This window comes from Peromyscus leucopus, chromosome 6 (assembly GCF_004664715.2).
Source record: "Peromyscus leucopus breed LL Stock chromosome 6, UCI_PerLeu_2.1, whole genome shotgun sequence".
Taxonomy (NCBI): Eukaryota; Metazoa; Chordata; class Mammalia; order Rodentia; family Cricetidae; genus Peromyscus; species Peromyscus leucopus.
In genome coordinates, this window is record NC_051068.1 from 80,238,518 (window position 1) to 80,252,482 (window position 13,965).

Consider the following 13,965-nt stretch of genomic DNA (forward strand, 5'->3'; position numbering starts at 1 on the left):
TGCTAGATTTTTTTTTTTTTTTTTCTCGCGAGAAGGAAAAAAAAAAAAATCTGAAATCCCGCTGCAGGAAGGACAGAAGGAAAGCGAGCTGGAAGTGTAGACGCAATTCTCGCGAGGAGAGCGTAGCCCTTGGAGAGGGGCGGAGGCGCAGTGGTGCACCACGTGGGGCGGCTCCGCCAGCGCGGAATCGGTATCGCCTAAGTTTGGGTCCAGGTTGGATTTGGAATCGTGGAGATGCGGAAGGAAACCCCAACCCCGCTCGTGCCCCCGGCGGCCCGCGAGTGGAACCTGCCCCCCAATGCACCCGCCTGCATGGAACGGCAGTTGGAGGCTGCACGGTACCGGTCTGGTGAGCCGAGATTCTGGGCCTGGAAGCCCCTTTACCCAGCCCCGGTACTGACCCTGCCAAGTCCACCCAGCTCCCTTGCGCCCTCCGGACTCCCTGCCAGGCGTTCGGGGGCTGCCCAGCCCCACCCCACAAACCTGATCTCAAATCCAGACCCGGCCGGCGTTGGGTTTGCTGAGGTTACCATAGGAACGAGCCGGGCCTGCCATCTGACACCTTGTAACTAACTTCCTTCTCCCCGCGGTAGATGGTTCCCTTCTGCTCGGGGCCTCCAGTCTGAGTGGTCGCTGCTGGGCCGGCTCTCTGTGGTTTTTCAAGGATCCCAATGCGGCCCCCAACGAAGGCTTCTGTTCTGCGGGCGTCCAGACTGAGGCCGGAGTAGCTGACCTCACCTGGGTCGGGGACAAAGGTATCCTAGTGGCATCTGATTCAGGTGAGTCACTCCCTCCCCTGGAATTGAAGATGTAGGTTGGGGTTGGAAAAGGTATTTTTCCCCCTACGGTTTTAAACTGCTAGGGGGCTAATGTCCAGTTAGTTCACGCAAAAAATTAAGAAATGGATTGCAATCTTCCCTTGGCCCCCAGTCAGCCTAGACCAAAGAGAATGCTGATTTAAGAGGTGGTGCTGAAGACAGTCAGTGCTACCTTTATTCCTATTTATTTGTTTATTTTTTGAGACAGTCTCTCACCATGTAGTCCTGGCTGTCCCAGAAGTCACTAAGTAGACCAGGCTGGCCTTGAACTCATAGCGGTCTTTCCGTTGCTTCTGCCTTCCCTGTGTTGGGATAAAAGACATGTGCCACCACCATGCCTGGCCTCCTATTTTTTACTGTTGTGGTATTCTGGGAATTGAACCCAGCCACCTTGCTGGGCAACTGAGTGTCAGGCTGAGTAATTATAGGCTTTGGTGTTAAAGGAAGAAAAAAAAATGAATGAAATTGGGGGGGTGAATCTTAGGCAAGTTAGGGGTGAGTATGATCAAACTATTGTGTGCATGGACAAAATTCTCAAAGAATCAAACATTACATTAAAAATCATATTAAATGAAAATTATATTAAATAAAATTTAGAAGTTGATGGGAACTGGGTGTGGGCGCTGCCTATCCCAGCAGAAGCAGGGGGGAGCTCTGTGAGTTGTATGCCAGCTTGTTCTACATAGCGAGTTCCAGGCCAGCCAAGGCTACATAAGGAGACCCTGTCTCAAAAAGATTTATTTGGGGTCTGGAAAGATGACCTGATAGTTACAAATGCTGACTGCTTTTCCAGAGGACACAAGTTGGATTCCCAGCACCCACATTGCCACTAACAACCATTTCTAACTCTAGTTTCGGGGAATCTAGTGCTCTGTTTTGGCCTCCATGGGCACTGAATATACTCATTGAATAGACATGAAGACAAAACACCTATACAGTTAAAAGTATCTCAAGTGTGTGTGTGTGTGTGTGTGTGTGTGTGTGTGAGATTTTTTTTTTTTTTTTTTGAGACAGTTTCTCTGTGTAGCCCTGACTATCCTGGAACTCTCTGTAGACCAGGCTGGCCTCAAAGTCACAGAGATCCATTTGCCTCTACCTCCCCAGTGCTGTGATTAAAGGCGTGTGCCATCATGCCTATTGTATGCATGTATTCTTAAGGTGTAGGGTGTGAAAGTTGAAAAGTAGAATAGTAGAGATTGGGCCTCTCTGGCAGTGTTGAACGTTAAAATAGTGCAAGGCATTTTTTTCAAGCAGTCTAATCAAATATTTATTAATGTCTGAATAACTGGGAAGAGATATTATCACTGAACTGTGCTGTGTAAGGCTTTATCTTTTTCTCCCTGGGAACCAGTTTCCCAGTATCCTCTCTCTGTAAGCAAAACAATTGATTTCCCTGTCTTTTTCTAGCAGTTTTCCCCACATAGTAATCTGGGCTGTTGTTAGGAAAGCAGTAAGGTAACTTAAAACCAAGTGACCTGGAAGTTAGCTAAGCCCTTTAATGATGTGGACTTTGCTTTTACAGGAACAACTTTTTGTTAGCTCAGTAACAGTGCCTGCTTGAGTCCTAGGCATGAGTTACCACCTTGGTCTAACCCAGGCTTGTGCTTCCCTCACCTACACCTCACCCCACTCTATCCTCAACAGGTGCTGTTGAATTGTGGGAACTAGATGAGAATGAGACACTTATTGTCAGCAAGTTCTGCAAGTATGAGCATGATGACATTGTGTCTACTGTCACTGTCCTGAGCTCTGGCACACAAGCTGTCAGTGGTAGCAAAGACTTCTGGTGGGTCCCTGCTTTCATTACTCCCTCTCTAGGCTGCCTGTGGGTATCCTTACTATCCTCTTAATTTCATTGAGTAATGTTTTGGGCTGCTCTAAAGTATAGTGAGTAAAAGCATGTCTGTTTCCTTAGAGATTTGGTAGTGCATTATAAATAAGACAGCAGGAGTTTAGGAGACAGATATGGGACATGTTGGTCAAACATGTTCTTGTTTGAGTACATTTTTACGTTGATAGTGCAAGTCACGATTCCTATTTTTTTTTTTTTTTTTTGCATTTTAGCATCAAAATTTGGGACCTGGCTCAGCAGATGTCACTGAATTCATACCGAGGTAAGTATTCCTTCTTGATTGGTACTGGCTGTAGTAATCTTTTATTTTCTCCTTTGGGATCTTTGAACTTTGGATAATAATAGCAAGTCTGTGTTCTCTTTGGTAGCTTTTCCTTACCCCCTACCTACAGTCAGGTTCCATTATCTGCCACCTATCTGTTTCTCTGTGTCCCTGTTTCTGTTGGTTTATCAGCCTTTTGACTACATGGGTGTCTTAGTTATTGTTTTTTTCTTGTGAAACAACACTATGATTAAGGAAAAAGCATTTAGTTGAAGGCTTGCTTACAGTTTCAGTGGGTTAGTCTATGACAGTCATCATTAGGAGAATGGGGGCAAGCAAGCAGGCATGGTGCTGGAGCAGTAACTAGGCTTACATCCTAGTTCACAAGCATGTGGCAGAAAGAAAGCAAGACTGGGCCTGGTGTGGGCTTTTGAAACCTCAAAGCCCACCCTCAGGGACACACCTCCTCTAACAAGGCCACACCTCCCAGTCCTTCCTAAATAGTCCACCAATCAGGAGCCAAACATTTTAAACCACAGTGGCTAACAACCTCTATCATCTTATACTTAGGGTTCATCAGATTCTTTTTAGTCTCCATTTGGTATGTCCCCTTCTTGTCCATTTCTTACATTCCATTTACCATCAGGCTTTAGCAGTAGCAGTAGACAGTTTCACTCATCTCTTCTCCTGTAATCTTTGACTCTTTCCATTCTTCATTGTTTTCCTGTAGCCTGCAGATCAAGCATTCAAGCTTTATTTTGACAGTAAGCTGTGCACCAGCTTGGCCCAGACACAGTAGATCCTTGTTCTCAGAGGATAAGCCCTGGGACTTGTGCATGTGTGTGAATGTGTGCCTGCATGTGGATGCCAAAGGTGTACTTTGGAGATACCTACTTTGTTTCTCAAGCCTGATTCTCTCACTAGGACATGGCGCTCACAGATGAGGGGAGGCTGACCAGCCAGGGAACCACAGGGTTCACTTGTCTCTGCCTCCCCAGAGCTGAGATTATAAGCAAGTGCCACCATACTTGGCTTTTTACTTGGATTCTGGGGTTGAATTCAGGTCTTCATGCTGATGTGGAAAGCACTTTACTGATTGAGCCGTCTCTCCTGCCCAAGACTTTTGGATTTTCACCTCCGTAAAACATTTTTCAGGGTATTTCATCGCTTTCTTTAATGTGCTTTCTACTTTGCTTCATTAACACAACCAGCAGTTGACTTTATTTTGGTAGCAGTTCTTCATGGTTTCTGAATTCGTGAAGATGGATTCTAGTGAGGATAGAAGGATGGAGGGTGATTTAATCCTTAAGACAGAACCATTTGAGTACTCTGGAAGGGCTGGTTAAACCACCTCAGAGATTTCTTCAGCCGCTAGCTAATTTGTAGCAGTGATTTTTTTTTCCATGTAGACCTCCTAAAAGAATTTAAAAGCTATACCCTCCCATACATTTTAACATTGGTTTCTTTTTTTTTTTTTTTTTTGGTTTTTTCAAGACAGGGTTTCTCTGTGTAGCTTTGCGCCTTTCCTGGAACTCACTTGGTAGCCCAGGCTGGCCTCGAACTCACAGAGATCCGCCTGCCTCTGCCTCCTGAGTGCTGGGATCAAAGGCGTGCGCCACCACCGCCCGGCACATTTTAACATTGTTAATGAAAAGATTTAAGTAGGCAAGTGAGATGGCTTGGTAGGAGACCTGTGTTTGATCTTTGGAATCCACTGGTGGAGGAACAGAACTGACTCCTGCAAGCTGTCCTTGGATCTCCATGTATGTGCTGTGGCACATATGCACACATACACAATTAATAGATTAATATTTTTTAAAAATTAGGTAGTTGCCAAGAAGTTAATTTTTTTTGTCATATCATTGTTATACATTTTTTTCTAAGCATGTGTTTTTCAGTGTCAGTAACCTACTCATAGAAACTATTTACAAATAGCCTAATGACGAAAACTAATTTGTATTGTTAGCAGCAATAGATTTCACTTTCTTTTAGAAAAAGGTCCAGCTTGGTTTATTAATTCAGATAAGCTAATTGGTTATGTTCTTACAACAACAACCATTTCATTTTCCAGTTTTCACTGTTAGAAACAGAAAGGCAAGTCACAGAGCTGCGCTTGTATTTGTGGGGTGACTGAGACAGGGTCAGTCCCTTCACTGAGTTCTTCCAAGAGCCCTTTGCTCTTTGGCTCTTAGGTTGAGAGCCTTAGGTTTTCAGGCTGGAAGGGAGGTACATGTTCCACCTATAAAGTGGGAGAAGGGTGATGGGAAAGCAGATCAGAAAACTCACTTTGCTTAAAACGTAGCACCAGAACTCTCAAGTTTTTCTGTACTACTTAGAGGTCTGTGTCTCTATTATGGAAACTCTTATAGAACTAGTTAACCTCTTCCTTTGAAACATCCATATTGCAAACTCCTCCTCTGTTCTTTCTAAGACTGTAGTTGGACTTCATCATCTCTACTAGTTTATTATTTTCTCTCAGCCTTTCAGGTTTTTAAACGATCAACTTTTCCTCTGGTTGTTGTTTTGGTTTATAATCTGTCATAATATTTATTAAGTTATATGATGGAAGCAGGCCTACTTCTTACAGTCTCTTTTCTCTGCTATGTTTCTCCTTTACAGCTCATGCTGGACAGGTCACCTGCGTTGCTGCCTCTCCCCACAAGGACTCTGTGTTTCTTTCATGCAGTGAGGTGAGATCCAGTCACTTCTTTTCAACCACAGCTGAACTTTAATAGGCCCAAATCCTATTAAATCTCCAGTGTGGAGACTGGCCAGCAACTGTTCTTTTGGATTATGGAACCTTTTTTCTGTTCCTCTTCCTAGGACAGTCGAATTTTGCTCTGGGATACCCGCTGTCCTAAGCCAGCATCACAGTTGGGTGAGTCTGAGACCAGTGATGAGAAAGTGGTAATAGAAACCCACTTGGAAGAGGCTTTGTTTGTCCAGAGTCAGAGCAGAGTTGCCAGGTGCCCACCCTCTGTGACATCATTTTCAGTGTCACTGATGCTCTGCTGACCTAGTGCAGTGTGTACCAAGAGGAAGGACTAGCATCAAACAGAGGCAAAGGGCTGGAGTTATGCTATAGTTTTATGCTTCGTGCTTTAAATGTATACCCCCAATGACAGGAGACTGATGGATAGATGTAGGTTGTGAGGCTCGGGGATGAGGACAGGCATGATTGCCATAGCAGTATTTAAGAAACCCAGTGAAAGTGTTCCCAGGACTTGGTGACTTCTTTTGAAAAACTGTTCCTTCTAGGTTGTGGCTTTTGTTTCAAACCTCCCTTTTCTCCTTTCTAGGCTGTAATGCCTCTGGCTACCTTCCTACCTCCCTGGCTTGGCATCCTCAGCAGAGTGAAGTCTTTGTCTTTGGTAAGGCAGCATGACATGCTGACTGGGAATGGGGTGGGGGGGGGGATGGGAAAATGCTCCCTGCACGGTGTACATGCTCTTGTCAGCTCCCCTAGGCACTACATGAATTATGCCAGTTTTGTTTAGCTTTGGAGAACGTATTATTTTCCTAGTGGGTTTGGTTCCTCATTGTTCCAGCTCCTCTATTCTGAGCATGGTTAGTGACTGCACATGGTAACAGCTTTTAGTTAAAGTAATAACTTTATCTAGTAATTGTTACAACCACACAGTGGCTTACTGATCCTGCCTTACAGAAGGTAACTGGTGCTCAGAGTGGTGCTTGTCCATATCTTGAGGGACTAAGATTCATTCAAATCCAGGTCTGGCTGATAACAAAGCCTATGTGGGCTTCTTGTTGTTTTCTCTCCTAAGACAGGGTCTTTCTGTGTAGCTCTGGCTGCCCTGGAACTTGGTATGTAGACCAGGCTGGCCTTGAACTCAGGGAGATTATCCTGCCTCTGCCTCCTGAATGCTAGGATTAAAGGCATGCTTGACCATGCCCAGCCTGCAGTGTATGTTCTTAACTTCTGTGACATGCTGTTTCTTCTACAGGTGATGAGAATGGATCTGTCTCCCTTGTGGACACCAAGAATGCAAGCTGTACCCTCAGCTCAGCTGTACACTCCCAGTGTGTCACTAGACTGGTATTCTCTCCACACAGGTACTGTTTGTCACCAAGGACCTGGAAGGGATGGGTGGGGACTCAGGTGAAGGAGTAGGAATGGAGTGATAAGGGATGTATTTATTAGCAAAGCATTAGCTGGTTACATTGTTCCTTAGATGGGACAGTGCTCTAGCTTGGTTTTCCTAAGTTAGCCAATGTAGTCCTTATTAGGGGTTGTATAGGCTGAAATGTGATCTCATTCCTGTTCAACACAGCTTGATTAACAATGTAGGCTTCTGGCACCATGTGGTTGAGGAGTCTGGTTCTGGGTAATTGCTAATGTAGAGAGGGACCCATTGGGGTAGTTGGTTGCCAGGATGGTTTCTTTGAGCATGGGCTCTGTTTGATTTTCCTTGTCTTTCTTTGGAATTGTAATGGCAGCAAGACGTTAACCTGAACTGCCTACCAGGCTGGCTTCTCACTTGGCTCAGTTTACAGTGGGGTTGGAGCTGGCCCAGTCAGGTTATGGTTGTGGAATCTGTGAGTTTTATCTTCTCTTCCCTTTGTGCCCTCTCCTAGTGTTCCCTTTCTGGCCTCTCTCAGTGAAGACTGCTCACTTGCTGTGCTGGATTCAAGCCTTTCTGAGGTGTAAGTTTGAAGTAAAATCCCATGGTCAGGAATCAGAGATCAAGACCAGTGGGCAAGCAGGTCTGTTTTCTCTTCAGGAACATGCATGCAGAATTCTTTGTTGGGTCTGGAAAAATGGCTCAGCAGTTAAGATCACTTCCTTTTGTTCCCAGCATCCACATCATTCTGCTCACAGCTATATGCCACTCCATATAGAAAGCATATGTTGCCTCTAGCTTCTGTGGGCATCTGCACTCAGGTGCACATACTCACTTACACATTATTAAAAATAAATAGAAGAAATTTCTCAACAACCACCCCTACCCCGGCCAAGAGTTTTCTCCATTTGTTTCATATAGGCTGTATATGTGTGTGCAGAGACTGAGCACTGGAAGCAGTCTGATTGTAAGCTAAGTCTAGCTAGCATTCCAGCTTCAGGTAGGGAACCACTTTGGTAGCATAAAAGGCACTGAAAGGAAGACCTGGGTGTACATCTTTGCGATGATTGCCTGCTTGGTCGTAGATAGATATATCCACTTCCTTGCTCTGCCCACCAGTTCTTTAGTCTGCATTGGATGATTGAACTTGCACTGTCTGGTGATGAGGCTGTCTAGTGGTGAAATGTTTCAAAAAAATGTGTCCTGAGCATGTTAGGTTTTCTTTCTGTCTTATCACTTGGGTTTTTGTCTTGTCTCTTACCACACCCCATTTCCACCCCCTTTGTTCTAGGTTTAGAAGTCGAGCCCACAGAGACTTCGTGAGAGATGCTACGTGGTCTCCACTCAACCACTCCCTCCTTACCACAGTTGGCTGGGACCATCAAGTCATCCACCATGTTGTGCCCCTAGAGCCTCTCCCAGCCCCTGGACCTGAGAATGTTGTGGAGTAGACTGGATTTCAGAAAAGAAACAAGCCCTCCACCCGCAAGAACCTACTTGCTTGCCCCTGCCTTCTGAGTGTGAGAGCACAGGAGCCTTGTCGAGCATGTTTACTCCCTAGTCCTGTGCAGTGATAGGCAGAATCCCAGCCTCAGGCAGGCTGCATCCCATAGTGACTAGGAGGAAAAACTCCCTTTATAAATGGACGTATGTGTGAGAGCATATGTGTATGAGTGTATTGACTAGTTTGGGGTGGGGGAAATTATCCTTCAGCTTTCCCAAAGCAATATTCTGTATTCCCCACAAAGTGACCAGAGGGCTTTATGCTCCCCAAGTCCAAGAATTGGCTAGTTTGTTTGGCATATGGAATGTGGGTATCCCTAGACTCATGGGAGTAGTTCTGCTACTCAGATGGGGTAACTTATTTTTATATAGAGTTTAATTCATTATTATGGGAAATACTTCCATTCACAAAAGTCCAGCCCACTGTACCTTGAGAGGATACAGGAAATATTACAAATCCCTGTTAAGCCGAATCAAATCCATATTCTGGGTAAATAAATTTGGCTGTTGCAATGTAGTCCTTGCTCACCCTGTGCCCTCCTCATTGTTGTGTATGAGAGATATGAGTGCTGTCCTAACATAGATTTCACAGAAAGTTTTAGGGATGTGGAGTACTTAAAGGTGTTTCAGTGAAGTCAGAAAACTGACATGGTTTGTTCCAGAGAACTGTTTGTCATTTTTCCTACCTAAAGATACCCTGAGGCCTGATTGCCCCTGGGCACCTTCCTCTGGAGATAGGAAGCCCGAGTGCTGTATTTGTGGACTCCTGAGATTTGAGATCTAGTATTAGGGAAACTCAGAAATACTGAAGCTGTGGTTATTTTTGATCTGCCTCACTTAGGTGAATCACCAGAGTGTCAGTCTTCCTTCCTGCCCACTGTATTCTACCATCCCAAAGTAGCTAGTCAAGTTGGAACTTAAACATTTATTCCTCCTTGGTGGTCTAGCCACTCCATTTAGTTCATGATAAATAACTGATTATATTGGAGCTTAGGGCGGCTGGTTATATACTTCAGAGCTTTCCAACTTATAGTTTAGGAAAAAGCACATGAAGTGAGCCCCTTGAAGGAATATGGGCTTCCCTTCTATACTTGTTAGTCATGAGGCTATGTTGTGATTACCCTTGAGTGAAACAATTGAGAATTTGCAATCATGGTCACCCAGGGCTGGGTGGGAGTATGGGTTTCCAATGCTCTTAAGTTGTGGGGAAAGAATAAAATGGGTAGGTGGAATCACTATGCTGCTCAGAGATAAAGCTTGTGTTTTGTGGTTGCTTAGGGAAGAAGGGCAGGTAGTGCATTTACATGGCCTGTCTCTTGGGCTCAAGGCTGATAGAGGGGGGAAAAACCTTAAAGAAATAAGACTTAAAAATAAGAAAACTATGTTAGAATGGCTAAAATGACACCAAAGAAGAGAGGCAAGTCGGGAGAACTGTTAGTACTTTTCATTATAGTACTTTTCATTATTTAAAAATGAATAGTGGGTGGATAACACTGCTCTTCAGAGAACCTAAGTTTGATTCCCAGGCTCACAACCTCCTGTAACACCCGATCAGATACCTCTGGCCTCCAAAGTCACCATCACTCACATGCACATAAAAATCTTGAAAGTTTCCTCTTAGTTCTGTATTGATAGAAAGTAGTTCATATTGATTGATGCTTGTCACAGATATACGAACCTAGTCAAAGCCACAAGTAATGACAAACATAATATTTGGATGATTGTATATTATAAGCAGAGAAGAATAAGAGACCTGGAAATAATCAGGAATATATGGCTGGAGTTATAGCAGGTCATTCATTGTTTGCGAGTATTTCCAGTCCTGCAAGGCCCAGTGACAGTGAACAATGGGGGCATTTTGCTTGTTGAAAACCATTGTTTTCTTCAGGTTAGTATTACTGTTCAAATGTCTGAACATGAGTGAATGCTTTTCCTCAGCCCTGTTATTCATACTTAGAAATCTGTTAGCCTGACCACTGTTAAACTGCTGACCCCTGGCCCACTAAGGTCTGAGACTTGTTCCTAGAGTGGTTAGTTCTTGGGATGTGAAACACTGAAGGTCTGTATAGTCTTAGATGACATCAGATAATACTGATTCTTTATGTATCTTCATTGTAGAACAGCTGGTCCCTGGTTCTTTAGTGAAGAGCCATGTGGCCATTGCTTGTGGCTTACTGTCATAGCTTCAAAATTAGCCAAAGTCAGGGTCAGGAGATTGATCAGTGGGTAGAAGTGCTTGCCATCAAGCCTGATGACCAGAGTTCTGGGACCCACATGGTGAAAGGATAGTACTGACTCTGCAAGACGTCCTCTGCCCACCTATATGCACATAAATTGAGAAAGTACCCAAACTCAAACTGCTTTGGGCTTCTATATTTTTAGTATATAAGGAAGGACAGGCTATTGGGGAAAAGGCCTTATATTCTAAAACTCATCAACTTCACAGGTCATAACATTGCTGTTGGTAGATGGGAGAGTAAAGAGCTCTGGCTTTTAAAAGGTACTGTATTTGGACAGAATGTTGTTTTACTTTCTTTGTGTTTTGATAATTATCTGGCTTAGCTTTGAGTCCACCAAGTAAATGTGAATAGAAAAAGACAAGATAACCTTTAGTGTGTGTGTGTGTGTGTGTGTGTGTATTATGAAGGCTTAGAGCATGTAAACAAAGTCCATGTGTGGGAGAAGCTACAGAGAATTTGTATCTAGTCAGCATGTGTAGTGAGCTGCTTATTGCCAATATGGATAATACTGGGGGGAAAGTTCAGAACCAGTAAATTGCTTTTGTTTGGGAAAGGGTAAGCAAGCTCCAGTCTCAAAAATTCTTTCCAGAACTTCATCTCTAGTCTACACAATACTGTTGGAAAGTAAGCAGAGCAAGTAGACCACTATTGAATATCCAAACACATTTCCTTATGAGGTTTTTCCATGACTTTTGGGCTTTGGACTTCCTATGGAAGCATGGATGTTTTAATCTTACTGTGTGGTAACAGGACAGGGACACCCAAAAGGGGCTAAAGGAGGAATGAGCTTCTGGAAGGGAGGAATAATTGTTAAGTTACATAGAACACAATACATGATCCTACAGTCTTAGCTTATGTTTAATGTGGTCTTCCACTTACTGTGGAATACTTAGTATAAATGATATTCTTGCTGTTCTTTGTATAAGGAATAGACTGTCAAAATCCAAAAGCTCAGTAAATTAGAGTTTAGTCCCTAACATATGGTTCTGGTGGAAGCCAGCCAGTATCACTGGTTGAAAAGTCACTCACGACAACAGATTTCATTTGCCCCTGTGATGTTAAGAGTGCCAGATTGTAGGCAAGCATTTCATTCTAGAGGCATTGTGCTAAAAGCATTAAGAAATAGTTTAAAAAAAAATTTCCACTTTGGTAGTAGTTTTCACTTGGGATCTCAGTAATGGAATGAAGATTGTAGCTGAGAATACATTTTATATCTACAAGCTAAATTGGCTTTAGGTTCTGCAGGCTACAATTTGTCAGAAATCATGACATTGACCAGGCTTAGAAATATTAATCTGGGTGTGCCTGGTTTCCCTGGATGTACATTTTCTCATTCCAAAGGCAGACTGTTTAACTTGTGGATCTGTAGCTGTGGAGGTAGTCATGGATCCTTCAGTGAAGAGCTCACATCATCAGCCTGGGCTATGAGGGCATGTTTCAAAAACAAAAAACCAAAGTAAGAAACCTGGAACAATTGCTTAACTTTTAAATCCAGTGTTATAAAAGTCTAAGTAGTACTGGCATTCTCTCAAACGTGTCAAGAATAAAAGACAAGGAACATGAGCTGTGAAAACATTGTTTTATGTGATAATGCACATTTTCTAATAAACATTCAATATGAAGATAAAAGGTAAAAGCCTTCATGCTTAACCAGCAGTCACCTTTTATAATAAATACTGGGAAATAGCCTTCACAAGATGAGGTAATTGGCTAGAAAATGCTCATTCAGGTCTACTGTGAAACATGCTCAATACTCTGGAATTTTGTATCATTCACACAACTGATTTTAAACATGTTTCTGCAATTCCTCCACAGTGTCAAAGTTTTTAGTCAAATGCTTTGATCAAACAAAGGACTTCACATCTGTGTTCCTGCCTTCATCCCCATTAGTCTAATGAAATGAGAGAGGTCATGCTGCTTTGGGGAATTCTTTAGTTACCTAAGTAACATACATTAGTAAATGCCTTTCTCCATAAGCATAGGTAAGCACTAAGGAATATATTCTAAGTGCCAGTGGATGTGTCACATAAGCATTGGCTGGGTTTTTTGTTTGTTTGTTTTAAAGCAAGAACTGAAGGAATAAGATTGTGAACAAACAGACATTGATTTCAATTTAATCCTTTCTTAATGTGATTATCAACCACTGTACAGAATCAGAGTTGCCAGCTTTTTGGCATGGTCACCCCTGCATTAGACTTGGCTTTCTCGGCATCATAGCCACTCCTGTGGATGTGGAGAAATGAGGTACAGACTGGCAGACAAATTACACTGACAGCTAGTGCTCCTGGGCAACAGTGTGAGTTGAAGGGCACAAATCTCCTTAAAAGGGCATCTCAGCTGTGCAGGAAGTCTTGAAAGGCAGGAATCACCGTGGAAGAAGGCTCAGAAGTAGACCAACATTTCCTATCAAGGTCTCGAAAGGGAACCAGGACACACACCCCCCCCCCCCCCCGTGCGCGCCATGGGGAAGAGAGCCTGACAAGACAAAGGCTCTAGAAACCAACTGCAATGGCAATAATTTATAGATCAGGTTGCAAAGTCATAGACCCAATAACAAGAATTAGGGCACATGACTAGTGACTGGGAAACACAAGCATGGTCATAAGAGTGAAAAAGAACATTAGGAGTCATTAAACCAATGGTGTAAGTTCTTGTTAGTCCTGATTTGTGTTGACTTTGAGAAGCTTGTTGATCTTCTGATTTAGGTTAACAGTAGCCCAAGGAATAGAAGATACATGAAGCATGTAGACAGGACTCAAGGGACTCCAGGGATGACAGAGTGCAGGAAGGGGCCCTGGGATCTGTTTGATATTAAAGCCTATGCTTCCTCACTGCAAGCATTGTTGCTTTCCGAGAAACACACACACACACACACACACACACACACACACACACACACACACACACACACACATTCTACTCCCATTTGTCTTTTGTTTTGATATCTAAGTAAACTACTGCTTTAAAGATTATGAAGTTTCTTGCTTATTTCATTCCATAAATGAAGAGCAGATGTTCAACAGATCTCACCACTGGGCACTATGATTTCTCTGAATCCTCCATTGCATTGAGATCTGCTTAGCCCCTCCTATTAAAACATAGGCAGCAACATCTATCTCAGAGAGAGGGCATGCAGTCCGAAACCATCTGAACAGAGAAAGAAGACCGATGGATCAAAGCAACATCTGATGTACAGACTATTTTAGCCTTT

The 13,965-nt window shown here is 43.4% G+C and overlaps 1 protein-coding gene across 1 annotated transcript; it reads left to right on the plus strand.

Annotated features, from left to right (window-relative positions):
* Positions 1–70: 70 nt before the first annotated feature.
* Positions 71–9,031, plus strand: Wdr77 (WD repeat domain 77). Its single transcript, XM_028889927.2, has 10 exons — positions 71–349; positions 594–779; positions 2,463–2,604; positions 2,883–2,932; positions 5,552–5,622; positions 5,756–5,810; positions 6,232–6,303; positions 6,895–7,003; positions 7,526–7,594; positions 8,303–9,031. Exons 1-10 carry the CDS (start codon positions 235–237, stop codon positions 8,460–8,462), a joined length of 1,029 nt encoding a protein of 342 aa, XP_028745760.1. The 5' UTR covers positions 71–234; the 3' UTR covers positions 8,463–9,031.
* Positions 9,032–13,965: the final 4,934 nt, after the last annotated feature.